The sequence below is a fragment of the Haemaphysalis longicornis genome, unplaced genomic scaffold, assembly GCF_048455015.1.
Source record: "Haemaphysalis longicornis isolate Haplotype H1 unplaced genomic scaffold, Haemaphysalis longicornis Haplotype H1 scaffold_10, whole genome shotgun sequence".
In the NCBI taxonomy this organism is placed as follows: Eukaryota; Metazoa; Arthropoda; class Arachnida; order Ixodida; family Ixodidae; genus Haemaphysalis; species Haemaphysalis longicornis.
In genome coordinates, this window is record NW_027526204.1 from 51,529,131 (window position 1) to 51,555,999 (window position 26,869).

General features: G+C 45.5%; 1 protein-coding gene and 1 long non-coding RNA gene across 3 annotated transcripts in view; one reads left to right on the forward strand and one right to left on the reverse strand.

The window, feature by feature from the left end:
* LOC144158517 (uncharacterized) overlaps positions 1-10,671 on the reverse strand; it is a 32,330-nt gene extending 21,659 nt beyond the window's left edge. The window contains exons 1-3 of one of the 2 annotated variants that reach the window (XM_077689422.1): positions 10,278-10,671; positions 7,908-8,054; positions 7,782-7,844 (exon numbers count right to left, since the gene is read on the reverse strand). In XM_077689422.1, coding sequence (XP_077545548.1) covers positions 7,782-7,844; positions 7,908-7,989 — 145 coding nt within the window. In that variant the 5' untranslated portion in view covers positions 7,990-8,054; positions 10,278-10,671. The other variant, XM_077689423.1, reaches the window with a different exon arrangement.
* Positions 1-26,869, forward strand: part of LOC144158519 (uncharacterized) — a 77,110-nt gene that overhangs the window by 48,037 nt on the left and 2,204 nt on the right. The window lies entirely within an intron of this gene.

The following is a 26,869-nucleotide window of genomic DNA, read 5'->3' on the forward strand; positions in this document are numbered from 1 at the left end:
GCAAACCGCGCATGGTAGTTTTTCTTCTTTCGCGCTTTGTAAAATAATTACCGATTTGTCAACCGGATAAACGATGAAAAGTGTGCTAATTTGAGCCAGTCTACGCAGTGCAAGCAAAAACGGGAGCTTGACAAATTCACTTCAGTGTCCCTTTAAGTTGAACCCTCTTAGTGAGCCTCCAAGTTTCTGCCCCGTAGGTGAGTACCGGTAAGATGCAGCTGTCATACACTTTCTTCTTCAACGACAATGGTAGGCTGCTATTCATTATCTGATAATGTCTGCCATATGCACCCCACCCCATTCTGATCCTTCTAATTATCTCTGCCTCATGGTTGGGATCTGGGGTCACAACTTGGCCTAAGTATATATATTCGCTTACCACTTCCACTGCCTCGCCATCTATCTCAAACTGCTGTACTGTCCCGAGGTTATTGATCATTACTTTAGTTTTCTGCATATTAATTTTCAGGCCCACGGTTCTACTCTGTTCGCCCAGTGCGGAAAGCATGCTTTGCAATTCGTCCCCCGAGTTACTTAGCAAGGCAACGTCATCAGCAAATCTGAGGTTACTGAGGTATTCTCCATTAACCCTTACTCCCACCAGTTCCCAATCCAACGTTCTGAATACTTCTTGTAAGCATGCTGTGAATAACATTGGAGAGATTGTGTCTCCTTGTCTGACACCCTTCCTTATAGGTATTTTACTGCTCTCCTTATGGAGGATGATAGTAGCTGTAGACCCATTATAGATATCCTCTAGTATTCTTACATAATGCTCATCTACCCCCCGGTTCCGTAATGCCTGAATGACTGCTAGGGTTTCGACCGAGTCAAATGCTTTCTCATAATCTATGAAGGCAATATATAGGGGTTGAGTATACTAAACGCACTTCTCTATCACCTGATTGATCGTGTGAATATGGTCCATTGTTGAATAACCTTTACGGAACCCTGCTTGTTCTTTAGGTTGACTGAAATCTAAGGTTGCAGAGATTCGGTTAGCGATTACCTTGGTAAATACCTTGTAGACGACTGACAGTAAGCTGATCGGCCTGTAGTAAGCTGATCGGCCAGAACGGAATAACCTACGCATAATGAATATCTTCTTCTGTAAACGGGAGAGTCGGAAGTGGACCTGGAGGAGCCCGAATGGGGAGCACAAAAATGAAATAGACTTCATATTATGCGATAACCCTGGCGTCGTGCAGGATGTGGAAGTGCTCGGAAGGGTAAGGTGTAGTGACCACCGTATGGTAAGATCTCGAATTAGGCTAGAGTTGAGGAGGGACCGCAACAAGCTAGTACGAAAGAAGCCGATAAATGAGCAAACAGTAAGACGTAAAGTAGAAGAATTCAGGATCGCGCTGCAGAACCGATATTCCGCCCTTAACGAGGAAGCCGAGCTTACGACACAGGAAGCCAGCGACAACCTTACACGCATTATAACGGAGTGTGCAGTAGAAGTAGGGGGCACTATGGCTAGACAGGATACTGGTAAACTTTCACAGGAGACGAGAGATCTAATCAGGAAACGGCAAACCATGAGAATCTCTACCGCAGCTGACAGAATAGAACTAGCAGAGCTCTCCAAGTTAATCAATAAGCGCAAGACAGCTGACATACGGAAGTATAATATGGAGAGTTGATAATAATGATGTTTATATTCTATAAGCATTATGGTGTTTTCATGCTGCTTATGTATCCACTTAATAGAAACATTAATAGAAACAAGCATCCTGGATCAGGGAACTTGAGTACAGAATATCACAGTTCAAGTAAAGAAAAAGAAATGGACTTGATCTGGCCACGTTGATGAATCGACAACCGCTGGACCACCAGAGTAACAGAGTGGATACGGAGGCCAGTCTCGAAGGGAAAGGCCAAAAACCCGATGGAGGGATGAAATAAGGATATCTGGGGGCAAAAAATGGACTTGAGCAGCGCAAGACAGGAGCGGTTGGAGGTCATTGGGAGAAGCCTTAGTCCTGCAGCAGACCTGAGAACGCAGTTGATGATGATGATGTTTATATTCTATAAGCATTATTGTGTTTTCATGCTGCTTATGTATCCACTCCTAGAAGGGCATGGGTAGGGAATGCAGCATGTGAAAATGAATAAAAAACAAATTTTTCCCTTTTTCGACAGACAGAACTCACACAATGTTGCCAACATACCAGTTAAGGCACTTTCATTGTTAGAAAGCATACACGAGGCTACTGTGTTCCAACCACCTACAGAACATGGAATGGCCCCATGTTTCTCCTAGTATTTGGACCGTTACCGATGGATTGCAACCCCAGTCCTGGTTGACGGGTGTGGGTGAGAGGTGGCACGACATTATCAGTATGTGAAGAATCTTTGCTTAATGGTTCAAAGAATGCGAGCCTCAAATACTTGCTCTTCCTCTAGCTTGTACGTTATGCTCCCAGCCTCCTTCCTGAAATGCTCTCAACACTCAAACTCAAACAGAAAGAGCTCCAAAGGGAAATTTTGCTTTCAGTTTACCTAGCTCTAAAGTTGTTGGTTCATTACTCACTATCTGCAGGTGCTTTAAAGGAGTACTGACACCAACTTTTGACGCCTAAAAAATGATATAATTGGCTTCAGTAGTTTGTACAGATGCCTCACAGAAATATTTGCAGCGATCCGAGGCCGGAATCACATCTAAAATCAATTTTGATTGTCCCGGCCGCGAGCTTCCACAAATTGGCAGCACTAGCGAAATCACTTTCGGCGTGACAAAACATCGGCCTGCGTGTCTGGCCGGTTCAGGGTGACGTCATATAGTCGTTTTCAGAACCGGAAACAATATCCTGCGCTGCGCGCTGCTGTTGTCGGTGGTATTCGTTTGGGCAGGAGACGTAGGGTGTAGCTGTGTGAGCAATGCTTGTAAACTTCGCGCACTTTGCGTGTTCAACGTCTTTGCTCTTTAGTTCGTGGCCGGCGCATGATGTTCCCTTGCACTGGTGCTGAAAACGGCGCGGTGCTGGCACCGCGCGGTGTGCGATGTCGACGCGCACCGCGGCGACGCGACGGTGCGCGTCGCCAAGTTCGACGAAGTTGTGCTATGGCAAGCTCGCGGAATGCGAAGTACTGCTTGTGGAAGCCTGTCCGAGCAAATCAACGACGACGCCCAGATGCATTATTTTCCACGCGACGACGTGCAGCGCTAAGCGTCGACTGAGTTCGTGCGCCTCGGCGGCCGCAAGAACTGTCGCCCAAGCCAGCGGGCTCGGCATTGCTCGCGTCAGATTGGGTGTTGGGAACTTCAGGCTTAGTATCGTGGCGAATATTTGATCGCCGTTATCTGTACAACTGCGAATGACCATCTGACCATCACTTACACAACTTTTCACCACACTATCATCCCCTTTTTCGCATACTGAGCTTTATTTTGGCGATAATTTCCGTTTCAGCGATCGGTGACCAAGACATCTGCCGTGGCCAGTTTTGATTCTAGCGTGCAGGTGGCACCATCTTTCGGCCGCTCGCCGCACCGCGGTGCCGGCAGTGCTGGGTCGGAGCGCCGAACCTCCGCTGCCGGTCAGCACACGCTTACCATCGCGGCAAATATCTGAACGCCGCTTTAAAATTCAGCGCTGATAACAACCCCTGGCACAATTTTTCAACACACTAACATCTACTTTCTCGCATGTGGAACTTCTTTTTCGCGATCAGATTGATTAGAAGAGTGGTGACAAGCTGTTGCTGTCACGGTCTGCGCCGGTTCGAGCCGCAGTGATATTAAAAACAGACGACGGTGAAGACATCGCCGGCCTAATCGCCTGGCCAAATAAACTTGTTCTGTCTGTCGGGTGGCAGCGACTCATCCGAGTCTGACGATTCAGACGACATGTCGACTGCGCGGGCGAGTGCGGACCATGTGCAATCGTAGCAGACGATGCGGCGAACATCCCTGACGTCACGGGTGAGACCGTGACGTAAGGCTGGCCCGCTTGCAGGCTGGCCTTCGAACGGTCATTTTCCCGCGCGGCGACCAAATTTGAAACTGGTTGCAATAACTGTGCTATAATTCTGCGTTGGCGGCTGACGACTTTCGGTTCGATTTTCGCAATTACTGGGCCAATAGGTATTCTTTACAGCATAAAAACTGAAAGCGAGAAATTTCGTGTCAGTACTCCTTTAACAGTTTTGTTAAGCACAAATGTTGCTTGCTGACTAATCTGTGTCTGATATTTCTGAGCCAAGCAGGTAGTGCCCTCTTGTCATGTAAACTGTGTGTCATGTAAACCCAAGATCTCCACAAATGCTTTGACATACACGAGTTTTTATGAAAACTACTTTATCTCCACGATTGTAGCGCACCTACAATTGCAACACACCGGTAAGTTTACGCAGACAAATTTGAAGAAATAATTTGACCCTGATTCTACCATGCAGATGTAAAAGTCATAACACCATGTACCTTGGATAGGATATTTTTTTGATGAATGCAACTGTGGCAGCAAAACTACGCCGTGCTTCTTAAACTTGCTCATCCAGCTCTTGCTGGCATTAAAACTGAAGTAGGGAACACTGAAAGTGTCTGTGATTTTAAGTGCCTTGACCTTCATAATTTTAATGTGACGGGCTGTTGGTTCATTTGCTGCTAATTTATAAATTCCACCTGAAAAATCTTGAATTTATCGATGTCTGTGCTCAGGGCTAGCGAAGCTTGGCATGAAAACATGATTCGGCTTTGTTCACGCCACTGTAAATTTTTCACTGTCTCCGGGACACCCAGTGTGAATGATGCTCTTCAATACCCCTCGCTGGCAGCAAGTGAAATTACCATGTGCTTGTTAGACAGTCAATTGTAATATACCCCTTGAGAGTCATAACGACTGAAGCACGGTGCTAATTGTAGCAGCAGAATAATGTGCAACAGCTGGCTAACGTATGCCCATTGCGAAATTGGTGCACCATATGTTACTCACATTACCTTCATAGACTGCTTTGTATTGTATTGGGTTAATTTTGGAAACACTTCATGGCTGTGGCAGTGCTGCTGGCTCTTAAAGCCGATTTCAGTGCTGAGCTCGATTGTAGCATGCATACTAATTTGAAGACTACTTCAAGCAATAAGAAAGGTGCAAATTAAAATCGTGCTAATGGAGTTGAACCTCGACATAACGAACATCAATTTAACGAAATTCGCGATATAACGAATTTTTTCAAGTTTTCTATTAAAATTTTGCAAAATGCATGTACCGTATTTTCCGGTCTATAAGTCGCACCTTTGTATAAGTCGCACCCCCCTCAAAATGACAGTTTTTACAAAATAAAACGTATATAAGTCGCACCGTTGTATAAGATGCACCGGTATATAAGATGCACTTGTTAATTAGGTAAACTCATAGTGAATCAGATCGTTAGAAAGTGCTGCGAAAGTACATGGTTGTGGCGGCCGCCGCCTATTAATCATCCCCCTGTAAGCAGGGCTAGACATGGGCATATAACATCCAAAGTCTGGCATAACTAACTTCTCAAAAATGGTTTATGGATATACACAGATGACATGTAGTACTTACGGACGGCGTTTAGGCAAAGCCATCGAAGTCTTTTTCCTCAGACTCGCTAACAAATAATTCAGTATTTTCAGTGGGAGTTCCACCGGTGCATCACTGTCCTCCTACTCTCTCCGATGTCTTCTTCGCCAACATCGTTACCACTCGCGGACCGAATTACTCCAGCCTTTATCAACCCGGCTACAACTGTTTTTGTAGAAATGGAGTCCCAAGAGTCGGAGACCCATTTGGCCACCTCTCCAAACGTTGCGCGTCTCTTGTGTGCTGTCGTAAATCAGCGCAATAAAGGTGTCATGGCAAACGGAAGTGACGCGACGGGAAGCGGCACGAAAATCAAAACTTATCTCCAAGCTGTCATTTTAAAAATTAGCAGCACGTTTACCTCCTTCGGAGTAACTGTCTGTAATAATTCATGAGCTGCATTTTGTTTTTGCAACCCAGTTTGATGTTACTTTGAATTTATTCTGAACTGTAGTTACTGCGCATGGCCTAAAGTGGCGCGTGGTTCTCGCAGGCCATTATCATTCTTTTTGACTAGAAAAAGCTGCAAATTCTTTGGTGCAATGTCCCGAAGCGACATATGGGCTATGAGGAATGCCGTACCGGTGGACTAGGGATTGATTTACACCATACAGCTGCGTCTCAACGTGCGCTGGCCACGCGCGGCCGCCGCGAACCAGATTTATTCCATACATAAGTCGCACCGGTAGATAAGACGCACCAACGAAAATTTCAGAAAAAAACCGCGACTTATACACCGGAAAATACGGTATACCTCGATTTTACGAAGTAATTTCGTGTGGCACTTCCGATTTAACGAAGTCACGGCAAGAAAGCTAGAATGAAATTCCGGTCGAGGCATGTTTTATTTTGCCTCTCAGAGCCTACATTGAGAGCATTCAGTACTGGCATTAAATCTAACAGGCTAAAATGAAAGAAAAGCGGTGAAATATGCGGTTGACAACAATTAGAAGTGATGAAAGAAGCTGCTCAAACCACTAGCGGTCATGGACGGTTCAATAATGCGTCTACGAACGTTGCCTAAGCCAGCGCCGTCTATGCTTAGGCCGCCGAAGCCTACTTCAAGCTTTTCTCTATGCGTCCTTGTTCACGGTGCTGCTGCTCTAGTTTGTGCTCGCTGATAACCATATTATTGTTTTGTTCATGCATCATTAGGTGAGTCTTGTAAGCAGCATGAGCACTCCAAGGGAAAGAAAAGTGTTCCGAACAAGAGACTGAGGAAGCGTCGGTGAAACCGACGGCCACCGAAGTGATGAATGCTATCGACGTTCTGCAGAGGCATGCAGGCTCACGCGAATGTTTAAAAAGAGCACGCCTTGTTAGCGCTGTCAGCATACGAGTGTCACGTAAAGCCCACCCTGGTCAAGAAATGCCAAGCACTGCTTACACTTCTTCACTACGGCTTGAACATCGAGTTTCTTTAGGGCTCATCAGAAATAAAAGTAATTGCTTAATCGAATTTGGCCGGAAGATATTTAATGTAAGCTTTCCGCTTTAGCAGGAGCATGTAAGCGCTGCTCCACACAATGAAGCGGTCCGCGTGTACTCCGCTCAACTCGTAATCATGGCTTTATCTCGAGTGTTGTGGTTGCATCACGCGCCCATACTGCAGAGCCTTTGTACATGAAAAAAGTCTTTCGAATGTTTCATAGCACCCTTCCGCTGTTGGCCCGCCACACCCCTCAATGCCGCGCTTAAGCCTACCACTGACTGGACGAATAGAGGCGTAACTTTGAACCAGCACCTCGCCGGGGTGAAATTATAGAACGTGGTTATTGAACCACGTTGCCCTACTCCACGAGTGTTCACAGTGGAACCTATCTAGTGGAACTTTTTGGTGTTATTGCCGTTTGATTTTAAATGCCGCCAGGAGCTATAGTAGTACGGGCAAGAGCAGGCGACTATTTTTAGCAGTTGACGTAGTATTTCATTAGCTATCACAAAAACCAAGCATCCGTGAATTTTTTAATTAAGGAACACTGCAAATGTTACTTTTGCATTAATTTTCTGCCTTATATTTCCCTAATGGTTTGTTCTTGTTCAACAATGTTGACAAGTATGAACATTGACACTGGACTTAGACGTTTAGATTTGGCTATGGGTATATAACACGACTTTCCAGCTTCTGTTTCACTTTGGTTGGGTGGCTGCAGAGTCACAGACACACGGACAGACCAAAATTTCCGCGTTTAGCTGCCAAGAAAGACAACCTCTAAAAACAACCACTCTAACCTGGAAATTTCTTTTCTGTTTGGGAGCTGGCACTGGTGAGGATTGTCAGAGCGCACTGTGCACCTGCAAAGAAAATTCAGTCTGTCATGCATTCAGATTTGCAGTCACACAAAACAAGGCAGGTACCTCTGGAACTGGTAGTAACGGCGGTTTGTGTCTTTTTGTGGCTGCAGAATACATCCCTGTTGGAAGCAGCATACACAGACATTGCCACAGCACAGCTCTTGGGCGTCGAAGATGTTGATGTTCTGCCCGTTGTCGGTGTTGTGCCCCCTGGAGGAAAAAAACAACATCAGATAAATTTACAGACTAAAAGTAATGCCTGTGAGCCTATTGCCAGTTTCACATCCAGCGAATATTGAAATACAGACCTGTGACCACCAGACATCCCTTCTGCAAACACTGGTAAACAAACCATCCAGATCAGTACAGATAACCATCAAGTTGGTGTAGTAAGCAATGCAAACGAGACATGTTGGAGCTCTTCAGCAGTTCTCCCACATCTTAAAAAAACATAAAAACAACCAGTGAGAAATGACGCAGGACACGAGAAGAAAGAACACAACATGCTGCTGGTACTTCTTGTGTACCGAGTCTTTTTTCGCTGGTTCTTTTTATGTACAGCATGAACAAACTTGCGCCACATTTTGCTCTCTTAAAAAAAGAATTGATCTTGAGCACTCGATAACAATTTGTAAGCCTGATTCAGGGGTGGAACAGGGTAGATGGGTTTGGGAGCAGTCCGGGAAGCAGGCAAAATTGCCTTTTGCAGCAGGCTTGGAGCAGCCAGAAGGTTTGGAGCACCCAGAAACGCCATTTGGCAGGGGGCTGGCACAGGCTGTTGTGCCAGCCCCTGCCAATTAACTTTAATCTCTGTATCTACTACATCAGGCATTCTACCATGCACTAGAACCTACAGCAAACCAGGAACGCGGTTTTACTATATCTGGAAATTCACAATATGCAGAGTTATGTACCTTAGGCCCCAGCGAGTGCATCGCATTATCGAAACCTCACGTGCAAAGTCGAAGGAGATCAGATAAGAGGCCTCGCTTTGTGTTAGAAAGACGACATTGTTAAGCGAACTCAGAGCGGCATTCCGTAAAACAAGCCGTTTGCTTGCGTTTTGTTTTATCGAAAAGCAGTTTCTGTGCGTGCGAAGCAGAACATAGCTTTGTCTTCGCCTGGCATGGGGTTGCGAAGCCGATGAATGTACACCATAGACTAAACAACGAGAGCATGTTAAACGGCATAATTAATGCTGAACCATCCTCCACACAAATAAAGCTAACCACAAAGTTCACAGTCGAAAATCAGTAATTACCTCGCAAGAAAGGCAAACTGAATTAATAAACGAGGGCAAAGCGTCCAAGACCCTGACTATTAATACATGCAGCAGCATGTATTGTCAAAAATGGTCGACCAAATCGGTCCATGAAAAACGGTCGACTAGATTGATTGTAGGGTTTTACGCGCTGACACAATGCAGGTGATGAGGCGTGCTGTAGTGGAGGGTTCCGGACTAATTTTGACCACCTGGGGATCTTTAACGTATGCCAAAATATCGTACACACGGGCGTTTTTGCTTTTCGCCTCCACCAGAAAAGCGGGCCGCTGCGACCAGGAATCGAACCCGCGTCCTCGTGCTCAGCAGCACAATGCCTTAGCCACTGCAGTGGGTTGGTCAACGAAACTGAAGTTCACCTCCAATAAACTGCAACTTTTCATGCTAATACTACTCGGTTTTCCATCTGTTTGCGATGTGACAAAAACATTTCACCCACTTTCAGCAATTTTCCAGTGTTTGTGGTGCACTGGCCAGCACTGCCAATCAAAAACCGTGCAAATGCAACACAAATAGATCCAAAGTCAAGGCACAGAAGGAGCATAGTGCCTATAGCATGACAGCTAAGCAAAAGCCAGTTTCTATTGCCACTCATAACGTTAATGAAACCGCAACCATAACCTTTACGAAACCGCTACCATATCCGAATTGAAACCGAAAACACGTTTCAGCCATGTTTTCGGGCAGTGGGCCTCAAGGCGGTCTATTTCCCAGTTCAATTCGGGCTCTGCGGCACTGGTAAATGAGTTTGCCACAATGAGGGTGGTTTGGCACAGGGATTTGCAGGTAAACAAGCAGCGACAGCCCGTTTCAAAGGGCACAGCCATAATCACCATCACCACCCTCATGGGAGATTTCACAACGTCTACTACGCCAGCCCCTTTACCTGGTGTTCCGACGCGGTGATTTCAACAGACTGAATCTCAACCAAATAACTGCCCCAACATGTCACTCCGCTTTTCTACAGGCGCGACTAGAGACGACTGCAGCCAAAGGGTGGCCGTCAGGGGGGCGACATGCATCCGTGCTGTTGAGAAGCCAGCCGCGCTGCCAGAAGCAGTGCCCACCGGACGCCCGATACCGGATCAAAAGTTCGCGACAGACCGCAACGACGGAGACGCGACAAATACTGCCGGCGAAAGCAGACAGACCTGTTTAGCAGCAGCTGTCGCAGCCCAGGGCGGTGTTTGCGCAGAAGTCACGAGGTCCCACGCAGTTTTGGCAGGCGCGCACAACTTGTCCGAGCGCGCGGTAAGGCCGCGACGGGTGACAAAGCCCTGCGTGAGCGGGGCACTAGCATGGGTCACTTTCCTCAAGTCTGCCTTCCCGCGCTGACGACGTTCACACACGCATGATTGACAGGACTAAAATACCGCACACGGCCACACAACGCCCAGTAGAACTACGCAGAACGATGAGGCGCTAACTTTTGAGCATAGAGCTTTCGAGACCCCAATAAAAGGCACTGGCAGCGTCCTGTCAAACGCATGCTCACTATAGTGAAGCCTCCCATCGTTGATTTTTCCTGCGTTGGAGGACCGTCTGTGGCGCTACGCGCGTATGTTCTAACTACGTAAACAGCCTCTGATGTTCCAGTGCCGCTTGTGGGGCTGTTACATGGAGGCTGTTACGTGGAGGAATAAAACAGTTTTTAACTTGTCCAGCCACTAAGTAAGCACAGAAACTCCGTCGTAGCATATAGAGCCCCTAGTAGAGTACGACTGACGTCCTACTGCGTTGCACAAGACAAGACCAACGGTTGCACTTGCAAGCATAGATTTCCTCACTAGCTTATTGAGAAACTGGAGAATATGCAAGTACTTGTTTGCACGTATGTGTATCTCGAGCATATTCAAGCGCCGTTGGTCCGCTCTGTCTGCATCTTTGTCACCACCGGGCAGGCTAGCGCCGGTCCTCGGAGTGCTGCGTTCTTGAACTCGCAGTCTTCAGAGCTCTTCCCTGCTGGACCATACCTGTCACTTTTGCGGCACACGCCATCCGTGTCACGTCGGTGGCGAATTTACGCACGCCCGTTTGCAAGTAATAACTTCATTCAGAGGCTCTTGCAGCAATTTCTTGACATTATTGAAAGGCTCGTCAAACTTCTAGGGAGAAAAAAAATCAAATGAACCAGAGTTATTGAGTAACTCTGAAATGAACAAACAAAAATAACGTAATGCTAATTGTACAAATTTTGACGTATTTAAAACATTCAATGATGTTACGCAAATTTATTAACATTTCTATCTATTTTCGCGCGTAACGGCTTGCTTACTCACACCATCAGTATCGATGTGGCCATCAGCAAACATGCGTATCTAGCGCTCTCAACGGTGACATCTTTCTGACTGGGTTTTGAGACGGTTACGGCCATACTTCACTCTACGACGTCTACGTGCGCGTTGGAATTTTACCCGTCGTGGTTCGTCGTCCTGCTGTGTACCTCGTTTCTCTGGGACAAGCGTGATGTGTGCACGTGAAAACGGCCGCGTATCTCGATCGTCAGCTACGGCGAAGATAACGAACGCTGTTGGCCTCGCAGCTGCTTCGTGGAACGTAAGCTTTCTCTTTTCGTGTTTCCTGCGTGGCGGTCTGTGTCCCAAGCTTCCCCACCGACGACCAACCTTTGCTTTTACCTTGCCGTGCAGCATAGTCGAGTGCTGTGACATCCCTCGGTCGCCTGTATTGGCCATGGTGTAGGAGTGATTACGCCTCGAACTGTATTCTACAAATACCCCACTTCAGGTAATCTGACTCGACCCATCGTCTTTCGAAGCTGAGATATCAGTCAGCGCTCGTGAGTGCGGGCCAGTACCACCTCGAAAGCTACCCAAGCACCGTGGCCTCCTTTATACTTTCCCTGCCTGCCAAGCCGCCGGACGAACAATATGGGCGCACCGTCGAAAGAGTTGCGAGCGGCAGGCGCAGTTTCGCTGGAAGCGCCACTGCCGTAGGGTTCCGACCACGGAGTAAGATCAAGAGGAGTGCCTGCTGTGGCCCAGGAAAAAAAAAAAAAAAATTTCGGCGTCAAATCTCACGGCAGCCATGAGAATGACCTCCGGGAAATTCTCACGACAGTTACCATAAAAGCTGGCTAGCCTAAAATTTGCTGAATAACATTACGTCCCAACACAACCTAACATAACCTCATAGAACCTAGTAACCTAACTAAATGCGTTGTAACGTAACCAAATTTGGCCAAACTGCAAAAAACCTAATCTAGCCCAGCCCAATGACACAGAACGCAACCTAAATGTAATTCAACCCATTCTAGAAGTCCTGTGCGTCAATCTCTTGATATAGCCGTGGCGGCCGCTTTTCTGATGGAGGCGATAAGCAAAAACGCCCGTGTGTACGAGATTTCGGCACACGGTAAAGATCCCCAGGTGGTCAAAATTAATCCGGAGCCTTCCACTACGGCGCGCCTCATCGCCTTCGTTGCGTCGGCGCGTTAAACCCCACAATCAATCAATCAATCTCTTGATATAGTAAAAAACCAGAGTAAAAAAAGTATTAACAAAATCACGATGACCGAAAAATTCTGAAAGTTAAAAAAAAATATCGCCTGTTGGATTCGTACATGAGCCTTCTCGTTTAGAACCAAGTACTATACCACAGCACTGCACAGGCAGCTGCAAACACGACTTTGTAGGGAATATTTTTACCATAGAATCTCCGCAATGTGTGCTTAGCCTATGAGAGGCGACTGCCGTGAGAAATTTCAGACGGTAATTCTTACGGTTGCCGGAATAATAGACACTACCAAAAATCATTTTCTGGGGCCGATAATGTCCCCATGCCACCGGGCACCCAGCTTTCCCTTTGCTCTCTTCGTACGCATTCTCGTTGCTGTGCCTTTGTACATGGCTCTTTCTTTCTTCGCTATCCCCAGATGCATGTTTCCTTTTGCCGAGAAGTCTGTCTTTATACCTGTCAAACTATGCAAGAGGCATGTGTACACGCAACTGTATGACGATGACTTCAGAAGCACCAAACAAAGGATGAGCAAGAGTAATAATGCACGCCGCTACGGGCAATCTAGCCTAATTCTGCTTACAATAAATCGATGCAGCACAAAAATTGCCCTCTCTTGTTAGCCTGCCCTCCCGCCGTGTGCTTAATTATTTATGCTGCTTGTGTGTACAAACAACGCTTACATGGGTCACACCCCATCGGTGAGCGGCAATGATGCATATTTCTATTTCGATAAGTGAATTGGACAGCTGCCCTGTTGTATTAACGTACTGTCAGCATGATGAAGGCACTGTCAGCATGATAAGGCAACCCAAGAATATCAAACGCAATCTAATTATGTCACGTCGTAACTTACCGCCGGATGGTTACTGTCACTGTAGTGTTGTTATCCCATTGGTAACACCCATGGACTCCAAATAAAGTGCTGCGATTTGTATGGCTGCAGTGGCGGGCCTACCAGGGTTCCCGGCATTTTTTTTTTAACCCACTGACCACCCAAACAATCGGCTAGTTAAACCTTTTCTTTCATCAAGTCGTCATCACAGAATTATTGGGTCCACACGAATTCAGATATTGCGAAAAGACCGCACTGTGAGTGCCTTGATCTTGAGCAGATTGCTATGTCGCAAGTGATGTTATCACGTTTGTGTTCTTTTCTGATGACCATGTGAGTGTCAGTTCATGTTCTAAAGAGAAAGAGGATCAACTGTTATTCAGCCCAGTAAAGGTATTGGCTAGTGCATGCAGGCACCGGACGTGGTGGAACCCTCTTCTCAGGTCCCATATGCGTCTAGCAGCTCCTGGCCCCGGCTGCCTGCATGAGCTTGGTCGTCAGGTCGGGGCTAGACAACAAGGTCTCCCATCGCTGGGGCAGGTCAGGTGCAGGAATAGGGGTGGGGAGATCTCAATAGACTTGTACTGAGCCAGGATGTGTGCCAGAGTGCCTTCTCTGTCTTTGCAGGATGGGCAAGTACTCTCGTACATGTCTAGATACATCGTGCTTAGGAGTGCGGGATGTGCTAGCCACCCGGCCTGTAACCTTCAGATAACGATCTGCTGCTTGCGGCTCAACTGCAGGTCAGGCTCGGGGAACCTGGACTTGCGTTCTCGGTACATTTCGGATTTTTCTCTGTAGCTTGTGATGGGGCGCAGCGCCGGCTATCCTTGGCCCGGACGGAAAACTTTCAGGAGCGGTGGTCGACAAGTTTGTTTCCATCCACCTTTGTGTGAGCCGGCACCCACGCGAGCTCTAGGGCTCGCCATGGGGGTCTTCATTTGGAAAGTATCACACGTGCCGCAGGGGACACCCTCCCCTTTCAGAAGTTGGTGTATGCTTCTTTGGAGTCTGTGACTATAGTGCTATAACTCAGGTGTGGTAGCCTTAGGGCCACGGCAACTTCCTCCGCTTCGACTGGTTGGGTCATGCAGACCAATGCGCAAGTCACCAGGGTGCCTTGGTGTCCAGTGTTGGTTTGATGCTCCATCCCCTCTTGCCCGTCTGTGTTTGTTCTGAATCAGTCTGATTTGGTTAGAGAGGTGGGCCTCCACCAATTAGTGCAGCCTGTTGTGCCTGCACATGCCCAGCAGTTTGTGCTTGGACGAGTGGACAGGCACTCCCACGGAGAGCTCGGTAGCCTTTCTGACCACTGTGTCCAGGGCTTCTCGGTCCGCCTTTGTCAGCTGGAGGTATGGGGCGGAGTAAGTGATGTGGGACACAACAAACGCCGGCACCAACTTCGGGGCATCGTTTTCCTTGATTCTTCGGTTCCTGTTGGTGACTTTCTGTGTGCTAGGTACACTCTCCTTTGGACCCCAAAACACGCGTAACTCAAGATGGAAAGCTCCAACTTGTGCGCCACTATCCCGAAGAACTTGAATTTTCGAATTCAAAAACTGTTTTTGAGGTTTGACTGTAGTGCTTGACTAAGTATTCGACCTTATAGTGGCATAGTGATTATAAAATTGACTATGATAATTATGTTTTCATGCAGTGACCACGACAACTAATGACGTGCTTCGTGACCGGCTGCAATTCTGGGCGCTGTAAGGGAAGAGAAAAATGTGCTCTCTTCAAGGCACCGAAAGACCCAGACTTGTTTCACCAGTGGAGCCAGTGCATCCCAAATATGAAGAGAGAGCTGAGAAAAGGCGACCAAGTATGTGCAAGGCACTTCGCGCCGCACCTAATATCTAGCAGGTATTACAGCGATTACAAGGGCAACGTATTGCTGAATAAACCAAAAGTTCAGAGGCTGCGAAAGGGTGCTGTGCCAACTATATTTGAATGCTGTAAAGCTGAGTGCATTCATGCAGACTCGCCAGAAGGCCAGAAATCAGCATTAGTAGCTGCCCCCTCGCGCCCACCTGAAGGCCATGTTTCGCCATCCATGTCTACTCTCGCGTGGGCAAGTTTGAGGAATCGTCAAGCAACGGTATTTGAGAGTGAAAAATTCGCCGGCATTGCTCATCCAAACCCGTGTGAGAAAGGACTTGAGGACGATGCTCGCCATGCAGAAACCCCAGATGCACCCGGGACAAGGTGTTGTGTCCCTGTGTGTGGGGGCAGCTCAGACTGGAGCAGCCTGGTGGACCATCATCTTCAGCATCCAGAAGAGGTCAGGGTCCCGCACCGGTGGAACTATCACAAGGTGAGGAATTGTGGGCTCGTCTTGGTTGTGCTCTTCTGATGCAATATTGTGCAACGAGCAGGTGATTGTTGTATGATCCGTGCCGACTGCAACATAACGCGACCATTTGGTCTTTTTAAAGACGATAGTCTTTCTTGGGCTACTTAAACCCAGAAATTTTGGTCTGTCTGTATGTCTCTCTGTCCGTGACTCGATTCAGCCAGCCGGGCAAAGTAAACTTGATATTGCGCAATAGTCTTATATACTCACAACCAAACGTAAACTTCTAAGCCTTGTTAATGTGTTCATACTTCTCAACTTTTTTGAACAAGTACAAGACATTACGCAAATATAACGCAGGAAATTAGTACACAACGACTATTTACAGTGTTCCTTTATTTAAAAAATTTATGGATGGTTGGTTTTTTGTTAGAAAATGATATTCTGCATATTCTGCAGAAAACTGCCGCCTCTTGGCGGCATATGAAAAATCACGCGGCAACAGCAACGAAAGGTTCCACTAGCTAGGTTCCATGTTCTGCTTGGAGCGCACGTGGAGCACTGCGACGCGGTTCTATAAACCTTGTAGTCGGCCGCCTCCATTCACGCGCGCATCCGCCGTACTGCAGCGCTGGCATCGAGGAACCCAGCCTGTATCAGTGGAACGCGGTAAATTCAAATTGCCCTGAGCAATCCTTTAGTGTGTTTACCTTGGGATGAGCGCGACCGTACAAGAATGGCATGAGAAATTAGCGGGAAAGCAAAGGGGGGCATTTCCTTGGCAAATGTCTACAAAGACTGTCATCTTTCGACGACATTTGAGGTTAGCGGGAAAGCAAAGGGGGGCATTTCCTTGGCAAATGTCTACAAAGACTGTCGTCTTTCGACGACATTTGCAACGAAAGGAGCAGATACGCGGCAATTTTTGTTTGAGTGTCTTCAGCTGTGCTTTAAAATATGGTACATTTCAGACGGGAGTCTTTCTTTCGTCTTGCCATTGTGGCTTCACATTGCGAGCAACAGAAGATGGTGTCTTAGGCATTAGGCACCATAATCTTTGTAGAAGGCAAATGCACGTGTTTGTGTGGGGGGGGTGCATGTGTGCGTACGTGCATGCGTGTGCATGTGCGCATATGTATGTGCCTATGTATGTGCTTGTGTAAGTGAGAGTGTATGTTTGCCTGTTTGTGCATGTGCTCGCATGCATGTGTGTGCGTGTGTTAAAAAGGAAGGCATGGACACAGATTGGAGTCAACATTAGAAAGTGATATTCATAGAATGTGTTTTTCTTTGGTTTTGGCACTCTTTATATATATTTAAATTTTTGCTGATTTGTCCTCAGTAGTGTACATTATAAGAGGCTCATAGGGACAAGGAATAATTCATCAGGCTGATGTCTATAGTAACGAGTGGAATCAATTTTGAAAATATTTTGTGAAGGGTGGACAAACGCATGTATCTTACCTTATTGTAGCACAAGTATTTCGAGACATCATAAGCTTGAAAATCATGTACTTGGCGTTTTACTACTGCTATAGGGATGCTGCTATAGGAGGGCTAAAACCGCGCAACATTCTGTGGTCGCCTGATATTTTTATTATTTAATAAAGCTCTCTACATTGCACAACTTTTCTTTTTTGTCGGGGCGGACATGTTTGAAGGAGATTGAATCATCTACTGCGAGATTAATGTCGCAAGCAGTGAAACCACTCCTGTTGTCACGAAGCACGTGATCGTGTGCAGACATAACCGAGACCAGCCTGTTGAAGTGTTTATTCTGAAAACCAGGTTGGATGACTGCTGGCAAGCCAATCACCGTTCAAGATGTTGCAAGTCTTATTCAAACCACCGATAACGTTCCCATGTGCAGAGGTGTACCAAAACATGCATCCTACCCAAATGTCCAGCGAGAATGCGCCTCCGTGGATCCTCTTAAAGCATGGAGGCACAGTAACTGTAATGGCTATGGGTCCCAGCAATGTTCTGAGTGCAGCAGCCTTCAAAGCACTGTGCCATCATGCAATGCGAACGCAAGAGGTATCAAACTGGACCCAAAGAATTCTGGCTAAGAGAATGTCTTCGTTGTGCAACCAGCAGAAGCTACCTAAATGTGGGCTCCTGCGTTCACAGGGAGCATTAAGCAAATAAAGCAAGTGCAATTTTCATTCCATTGGTTCAGAATGGTATGGTACCAGAACAGAATGGTACCGCGCGAAGGAGTTTGAACAAATGGAGAGGGCATCTACGTTCTGCGAAATGCTTTGCAGTTTCTGGATTCCTAGGAGAGCAAACCCCAAAAAGGAGAAATAACTAAGCAATTGTTTTTGGCCAGGAGCACGAGTGGAGGCCTACGGGTCACCCTTAGCTCTACCATAGTGCTTTGTATTTGCTTTCTACTTGTGGCTTCGTGTATGTAGTTACATCTAAAATGAACCAGGGCCCAATCGAGCAGTTTTTTGGAACAGATAGGCAAGCTGGCTGCCAGAATGACCACCAGACTATACCTACCTTCCTCCGTGTTTACCGCCTTCTGTATGTGTACAAGCTCATCAGACCACCAAAACTTGGAAACTGCCAAATAACCGAAAGCGAGGAAAAGCCGTGCCCTACAGTGGAGGGTATCGAAGAAGTCTTTTTGCCTAGCAGAAACACGAGAGCAAAGGCAGCAAGCTTGTTGAAAAAATTAATCGTCTCATTTCCACTGACCCTTGCGAATGTTAAGACAATTTCCCTTTTTCGTGAGGACCCAGCCTACCAAGATTGCATTGTATATTTTGTAGCTGGATTTGTAGCCCATAGATTTTGGCAAAAGTCCTCTTGCACTGTATGCAAAAATGCTCTGGGAAATACAGAAGTGCCCCAGCATGGAAAAATGTCTGAGCTCGTTCACGACAAGTCATGAGTCTTCCTAGCCTTCCCGAACATTCCTTTGTACACTCTCCTTTGTTCAGCAGAGAACTACTTTGTTTCTCACACACCTACTGCAAATGTTTACGAAGAGACTTTAGACCATGACCTTCGGACTCAACAGATGACTTTTCATGTGAAGAGGATAAAGAAATGCTACTACCAGGCATTCTCCACTATTATGTCGGCATGAGGATGAGGCAGTTTTGCCAACAGCAAAACAACGCTGTAAAGAAACTCGCCCGGGAAGAGAGGAAGGAGGCAAAAGACATGTAGACATAAAAAATGAAACCATTTTTGTGAGCTCTTCAAAGTGCGTATACCAGAATAAGAACCTGAGATGTCAGGAAATGAGCAGCGAACATTAACAAAAGTGTACACAGCGCAAAGAAATTGGTCCTTACTACTCACTGCTTTCATAAAAGTTGCCGTCATTTTTGTCATGATATTTGCTTTGGACTCGCCAAACCAGCTGCAAGATATTTAAGAGTGCTGGCGACCACAAATCAAACCGCACAGGGGAAGTATGTACCGAAATGTGTTTTGGACATTCTTTTTTGTTTCCCTAATAAAGTTGGTTTCATTAGTTCTATTCTCCTTTTTGTGCACCTTACACAGAGGTGTCAGAAAACACCACGTCACTATTTTACTAATTGGAGATGCATGGCTGAACATTCTGTTCTGATAATTTGGTTTGTGCAAATAAAGAAAATGTTCCAAAACTTAAAACACAAACAGCAATGGTGGATAATGGCCTATATTCTACCATAAGAAATGCGTGCGCGTTTTTTCTCACGTACTTTCGGATTCTAACCTGTAGATACCCTTGAGTGTGCCTGTGCAAAAACACTCCGGAGCACATACTCGCTCGGGGCCACCACCTTTTCCAGTTTGGTAGAATATTGACTACACATTTTGCTGCTTCACTTACAAACTTCTCAAGTTTGGTGCAACACTTACGTGTCGCTTACTAAATTATTTTGTGCTGGTATAGTTATGGTTACATCTGGGTAAATGTCTTGTATTTCAGCTTACCTCTGATATAGTTATGGTTATATCTGAGTAAATGTATTGTATGGGAGGTTACCTACGAGGACGCTTTCATGTCTTGGCCATTTAAAAAAAAACAGCAGAAAAGGCAAAATTAGGAGATGTTACCACAGGATGCTATGTTACGAGGTCTGGTAGCCATTTATTCATCCCGAATATGAGGACTTTATCGTGCATTTTCGAGGTGAACTTTTAATGAGCAATGTCAATTTTTATTGCCCTGAATTAATATTAGCCCTTTCAGTCGCTGTGTTTCGATATGGAGACGCGACTTTCTTCGTCCTTTTCCTCATGAAAACGAAAAGAGTGCTTGCTGCAGAGCGGTGTGGCTGATGTTCGAAACCTATGGAAGTGAAAGGTAGCACCATGTGATGTGTAATGGCGGAACCGTGTTCATAAACATTGTTTCAAAATGGACGCACCAAGTTTTGTGGGAGCTCTGGTGTGTTGCCGTCCTAAGTTCTTTTTTACTGCGGCGTAAATCATTTATAAAGGCTAAAAACATTTCTTTCATGTGCAGAAGTTATTATTTCACCTCCTTGTTTGTAAACGGCCTCAGGATATTTATTATTTTTTATAGGGAAAAGCAGGATTGAGTAATCGTCTCCATATGAGGACGCGACGGCATTTGCGTCGGCATTTGCGTAATAAGCATTCAACAGAGACTGAACTTTTTTTTTCTTACCACTGGACACATGACACTGCTAAACCTCCAAGTATGGAATTTTTCTGAAGTGAATATATTAATTCGTGACAGAAAGGGTTAGGTAATCACCAGTAGACTGTTAGAAATGGCAAGAATTTTGAACCCATAACATTTGCTGCAATCCATACTTGTCACTATGAATGATGAAAACGATGGAAGTCATTAATATCTTCATGCTGTAATAACAGCTGGACTACCAGCTGAGGTGTTGCGAGTGTTTGAACGTTGAAGAGAAATCGGGAGAGTGGGAAATGATGTGTTGGAAAAATGTTGGACATACTGGCCGTGCGTGGAACCGTGATATAGCAAGATTTCTTGATGCGCCTATACCTGTGCTCCGGGTGCACTTGTTGTTTCGGCACTTTTCACAACTAGTCTGAAGTGATGAAATGACAGTACTCTGTCTAGATTAATAGCAAGGCTTATAGTAATAGCTCTTCATTCAATGCACGTAGTTACGGTAATTTGAAAATTAGTGTTTGCTTCTAATGCATTTACTCCCTATTATCACTTTTCAAACAGCACTGTGTGTTTTACGTGCGTTATACCGTAAGAAGCAAGGTGCCTTCTACTATTTGATTGTTCCTTCCAAGTGTGGTATGCAGCGCACATAGTGCAATGCATACGGTTCTAGGTTATTCAAAAAGAGAAGAAAAAAACATGCGGGAACTTGAAACAAGACAGCGGAACCTAGCCATCGTGCCATTCTGCCATCTTGATGTGCTAGCTCGGTGCTACACCACCACTTGGCACAAGCACAGACACCGAAACTATTTGGCATGTGACCCCGCCGCAGTGGCTCAGTGGCTAAGGCGTTTCGCTGCTGAGCATGACGTCGCAGGTTCGATACCTGGCCAGGGCGGCCGCTTTTTTGTTGGAGGCAAAAAGCAAAAACACCCGTGTGTACGATATTTCGGCGCACGTAAAAGATCCCCAGGTTGTCAAAATTAATCAGGAGCTCTCCATACAGCACGCCTCATTGCCTGTGTTGCGTCGACGTGTTAAACCTCCACAATCAATCAATCAAAATCTATTTGGCATGTGAGCTTAGTCATTCCCATTATACTAATTTAGAACTAGTTAGTTTAGTAAGTTTGAGAATTGTGAGAAAGCTGAGGAAACTGTTAGAATTGCTATTTTTCAGAAGCAGTTGCTCCTTTCAGCTTTTGTAATACCTGTTAAAACACAACCAAATTGGTGCTCACAAATTTAGAAAATGGAGTCTCACTTCTGGCAAGCAATGTGCAAAAAGTACCATTTCTGTAGTGGCCAGATGTCTGTATGTGATCTCTACATTTTGTTTTCCCACCTTGTAAACAAATACTTAATGTATCTTTGCTGTATGGCCACTCATTGCGTCGGGTAAGGGTTACCCAGGAGGGGCTGTCGAACAAGTTAATCAAGCCATGCGAAGGGGGCGCGTAATAGGCTGCCACGGGATAATTGTGAAGCTATTTGTGTTCGAAAGCACACATCCCATTCGTAGGTAGCTTTGCCACGGCCTAAGAGGTCGGGGACATGCGATAGCCTTTTATGAGGTAAATAAGGAGGTTCGGGCTACATCATTTGTAGTATTAGCATGATGTGGGTTGTCTGCAGGATTGGTTTGTCAATCAAGTATTATCAATCCAGAATTCTAGTGATTCATTTCCTTCCAGTCATGACCGCGGTGGTTTGTGTAGGGGAGTTTGGGGATCTGTGATAGCTTTGCTGACTGAAATAAATCAACTTTGGCAACATAGTTTCTAGTACTAGCATAACTGGCCTCATTTGCAGGATCAGCGTGTAAGAAACAAATGTTATTGCAAGCATTTCTTAAGTACTGCCAGAACTAAACACACCCGACAATATTCATTGGCTGCCTGGGCTAATGTACCGAATTCTCGGCCCCTTCAGACTGTATACTGAAGTGGCTCAGAGTTTTGGTGTTCGGCGTCTGTTTGGAAGGTCTATAGTTCTGCTCTCAGCACAACCTCACTAGTTTTTTTGTGGTGAGGGATTGCTCAGCTTTTTATCAGTGCAAAAAAGAATACCAGGGTATCTTCCCTTTTAATCTGCGAGTGTGGTTCAACTCTGTAGCAAGGCAGCGCCAAAGTTGGTTTGCTTCACACTTTAAATTAATGAAGCCCTCATCAAGGTCGGACATCAAGTAAAGGAAAGAAGTCTTGAAAAGTGTGTTTTTGTTTATCATGCTGTCTGAGTTCAGATTTGACGGTGATGACTAGACGTACATTTTGCAGTATTTAAAAATTGGCCCATAAACATTCTGGGCAATCAATAAAGTGAGATAAGTGTTTTTATGATAATCTTAGTGTTCGAATTACTTCAGTTTAATGATCAAAATTAGCTGCTCATAATCAACCATAACTTGGCAGAGTTTATGGAAACTTGTCCAGCAGTGCATGTCGACACAGCAGCTGATGTGCAACTTTGTCGGTTTCGTGGTTGTTTGCCCTCTCCTGCTTGTTGGCATGGTGCCGCCAAATAACGCTGATGCTTTCTTGGCATGCGATTTTGCGTCCATGTGGTTGGACCTTTAGACGTGTTGGTGAGTTCGGTAAGAGTTTGTAAGTTAAACATAATTAGAGCTCCATGTGACGTGCTGTAAATTAATGCTAAATTTAAAATTTTGGAACTGTGCATAAAAAATGGACTAGAGAAGGAAGCACATAACCCATATCTCGTTCTAATATATATTTAGCCTTCTGTGAAGGAACATTCAACTGTTCACAAAGTTGTGTGGTACCTGTGTGAAATGATATGAACTTTCCATAGTTATTTGATGTTTGGATTAGTTTTCTGCATTATCAACTTATAGGCGTGCTTCATCTGTGTGTACAACACCACCACACATACACTACACAGCAGCAAGGAGAGATATCCGAAACAGGAGCAGAATGCAGCACCAGGATCATTTCTGCCAGTAAGAAGCTTCGTGGCCTCCTGTTTCTTGCTGGACCAGTAGGCAGCAGGTTATTGGCATAGCAAACAAGCAATGCCATTGGTTGCAAAGGCTTGTTGGTAGAAAGAATTGTGCACGTGCTGTTTTCTACAGGGTTGTAAACTAGCAATTGGCTAATTACCGGTACAGTTAGCATGTGGTGTGGTTCTGGAAGTTTTAACAAGTGGTATGTGTTTTGCTTCCAGAGGACACTGCAACCTACAGTAAGCATTCAACGTGTATCAGCGTCGATGCCAAGAAGCAGCATCATGGCTTTGTCTACTGTTGGGGCCCGCAGCAGCGATTCATCCAGGAGCCAGTGCACACAGGCGGCCATTACCACGGGTGTAATGGGTGCAGTACCTGTTGTGTGTAATGTCTAGGTTGTTACATTAATGACTGAATTTTTTTCAGGTACGCAGTGCTGCCTGAGGTTTCACAAGGGTGCAAGTTCTCAAACAGAAGAGGACTGTTCAGGTTAGCATTCGGGTCACTTTTTAGAGCGACAGCTCTACTATACCACTTCTTTCGAGGTCATTCATTGCGTCAGAAAAATTACACGCTGGCATGCCAGCTGCGCTTTCTTAGTTCGCTTGCTCCGAGCTTCATTACTGCGACACGATGCGACTAGGCGAGGGCGAATTGGCTGTTTCACCTGCACCTTATCGCCCAGCCATGACCGACATGTTTGTGCGTATGGTTCAGTACAAGCAAACACATGACTAGGCGAGGGTTTAATGGCTGATACAAATACTGTGCTCACCGAGTTTACAAAAATAAAGACTAGAAACGAACGATACCTGCACACAAAGGTGCTGCTTGGCCAGTGGCTTTGCCAGCTCTTGGTTCCACAGTTCCACGCCACTGATGGCATGCCAACTGAAAAGCCAGCACAGGCCAACAGCGATGCATGTGCCCTTCAGTGCAAAGGAAGGGATGAATCCAGTCATCAAGCACAGATAGCTAGATGACAGGCTGCGAAATATTAAGCAAAAAATGGCTGCTGCTTACTTCAGTTAACCTTGGATATGTAAAGCAAAAGCTTGGCTTAGTCTGCTTGAGTCTTGGTTTCGCTTGGTTAACCTTTGATGTAGCTCTATTGCTGAGAATCGCTCAAAGCCGTTCATTCCTGTGCAACACTCACAGAAGGAGGCCCAGCCTCACTTTCATTCATGGCCGACGTGGCGTCCTCTTCGCTGGTCACGTAGCCCGAGATGACCCAGCGGTGCATGCATGGGAGGCTGCGGGGTTGGTCGGCTGCGGATCAGCTGAGCGGCCGCAACCTCGTCGGCGGCCGCTGCTAGCTGAGTAGGACAACTGTCTGTGCAATATAAGGCATCTTCACCTCTGTCACATTGTCTGTCACATTGTCTCAGTGGCTGAGGCTGAGGTCAGGAAATCAGGCGTGATGTCTGGCACGGCAGCCATTTTTCAGATTAAACCAAAAAAATGAGAACAGCTCTTTGTCGCGATTTCCATGGGCCGGAAATATCCTGTGGTGGCCAAGAATAGGGAATTCTTCACTATGCTGTATTTTATAGCCCAGGTCTAGCTTAGACACTTAATACCTTCAGAATATCGAAAAAATCTGCTTTTTGGCTACCTTTTTATATTTCTGGAATAAATTTTAAAGAAAGCATTATTGAAACATTCATTTGATGTTTTTTTTCTGTATGAAAAATATTGCCGAAATTTTTAAATGGGAATTGTTGCATAATAAAGGAGGAAGGAGATATTGTACTGAAAAAGCTGGCTGCTCTATTTTCAGAATATATTGACTCTGAAATTCCACATAGCCAAGAAAAATGCCAACATAATTTTGATTCACAAAAAGGGAGACACCAAAGACCTTAAAAATTAGACACGTCAACCTATACTAACAGGTATATCCAAGTTGTTTGCTACAGTAATAGTTAACCTCATAAGTGAAAGCCTGGATTCCCAACAACCAAAAAAGCATGTGGTGTTTAGAGACGGATACTCAACAATGAATCACATTCATGTGGTTAATCAAGCAATAGAAAGATCTGCAGAGTAAACAAAACTCCCTTAGATGCATTTTTTAGCAGCACTTGATTCAGTAAACACCAAAGCAATGTGCAAAATTTAAATGACCAAGGGATAGAAGAGACCTATATAAGATTCTGTCACGACATATATGAAGTATTTACAAGTAGGATGATCCTTCACGAGCAAAGCAAAAAGTTCTGATCCAAAACGGAGTGTGACAGAGAGATACCATCTCACCAAAACTGTTCACAGCATACATGGAGGGGGTAATCACGAAGATTAACTGATGAAACACGCGGTTCCGGATAGGCAAAATACTTGAACCATTTGAGCTTTGTAGACGTCATAGTCTTTTTTAGTGAATCTCCAGAACTGCAAAAATTATTGAAGCACTACAATCAGAAAGTTCCTCTTTGAGGGTCAAAATAAATATGAATGAATCTAAAGTCAACATAAACATGATGAATTCCCTAACTTTGGCATTGGAAACGAAACGCTGGAAGAACAATATAACTATCTTGGCCAGATGGTCAGTGCTAATCCCAACCGTGACAAAGAAATAGGAAAGGCCTGGTATGAATTTGGCAAACACTCACAAATAGCGAAGTGAAAGCTCTCCCTCTCCCTAAAAAGAATAGTACACAACCAATGCGTGCTGCCTGTGATGACATGTAGAGCAGAAATTTGGCACCCTATGAGACAACTGCAAAGAAAACTTAGGTCCGCCCAGTGGACGATGGAGTGAAGACTGATAGAAGTCACACTTAGGGATAGGAAATGAACATCGTGGATCAGAGAGAAAACTCGAGGAGATATCGTAGTTCAAATTAAATGAGAAAAAGTAATGGAGTAGGGCCGGCTAGTGCAACGAAGTGACAACAGGTGTACCAACAGATTAATAGAATGGATACCAAGAAATGGCACTAGAAAAAGGGACAGGTGATTAGCTTAATGGAGAGATGAAAGAAGAAAACTCCAATGCAGAGTGGACTCGGGCTGTGCATGACAGCAACGGGTGAGGGTCAATGGAAGAGGATTTCGTCCTGCAATGGACCTGAATAGGTTGTTGATGATGATTATTGATGTGTAATGCTTTCATGTTGGTTCAGTTGCACAAAATGCCTTCAAAAATAATAAAAAGGTAGAGCAGAGGCAGGTTGGTTCCGAGTTGTCTTGAATTTGCACGTGCAGACACAGGTCAACATTATGTTTCTAGCACTAAAACTGCAGCATCATATCACTGCTCATAAAGTTTGGGAGTGCTTTAATGAAAATATAGATCTATTGCTGGGTTTTAAAGACAGTGCGAGTACTTATTCTGTCCCCTTCAAAGCATGATGCGTGGCTTGTTGTGCATACTTGCTCTGGCTCAAGCAGTGCACAGTATGCCATTTGTCTTATGCATCTTGCACACCATGTCAATTGTGCTTTGCATTCTATGCACCTCAGTGGGTGGTGGTGTTTCCTTGCTTTAGCACCAGCATTGGCTGCCAGTCAGTCCTTTTGTTGGCGACCAGTATTGGCGCT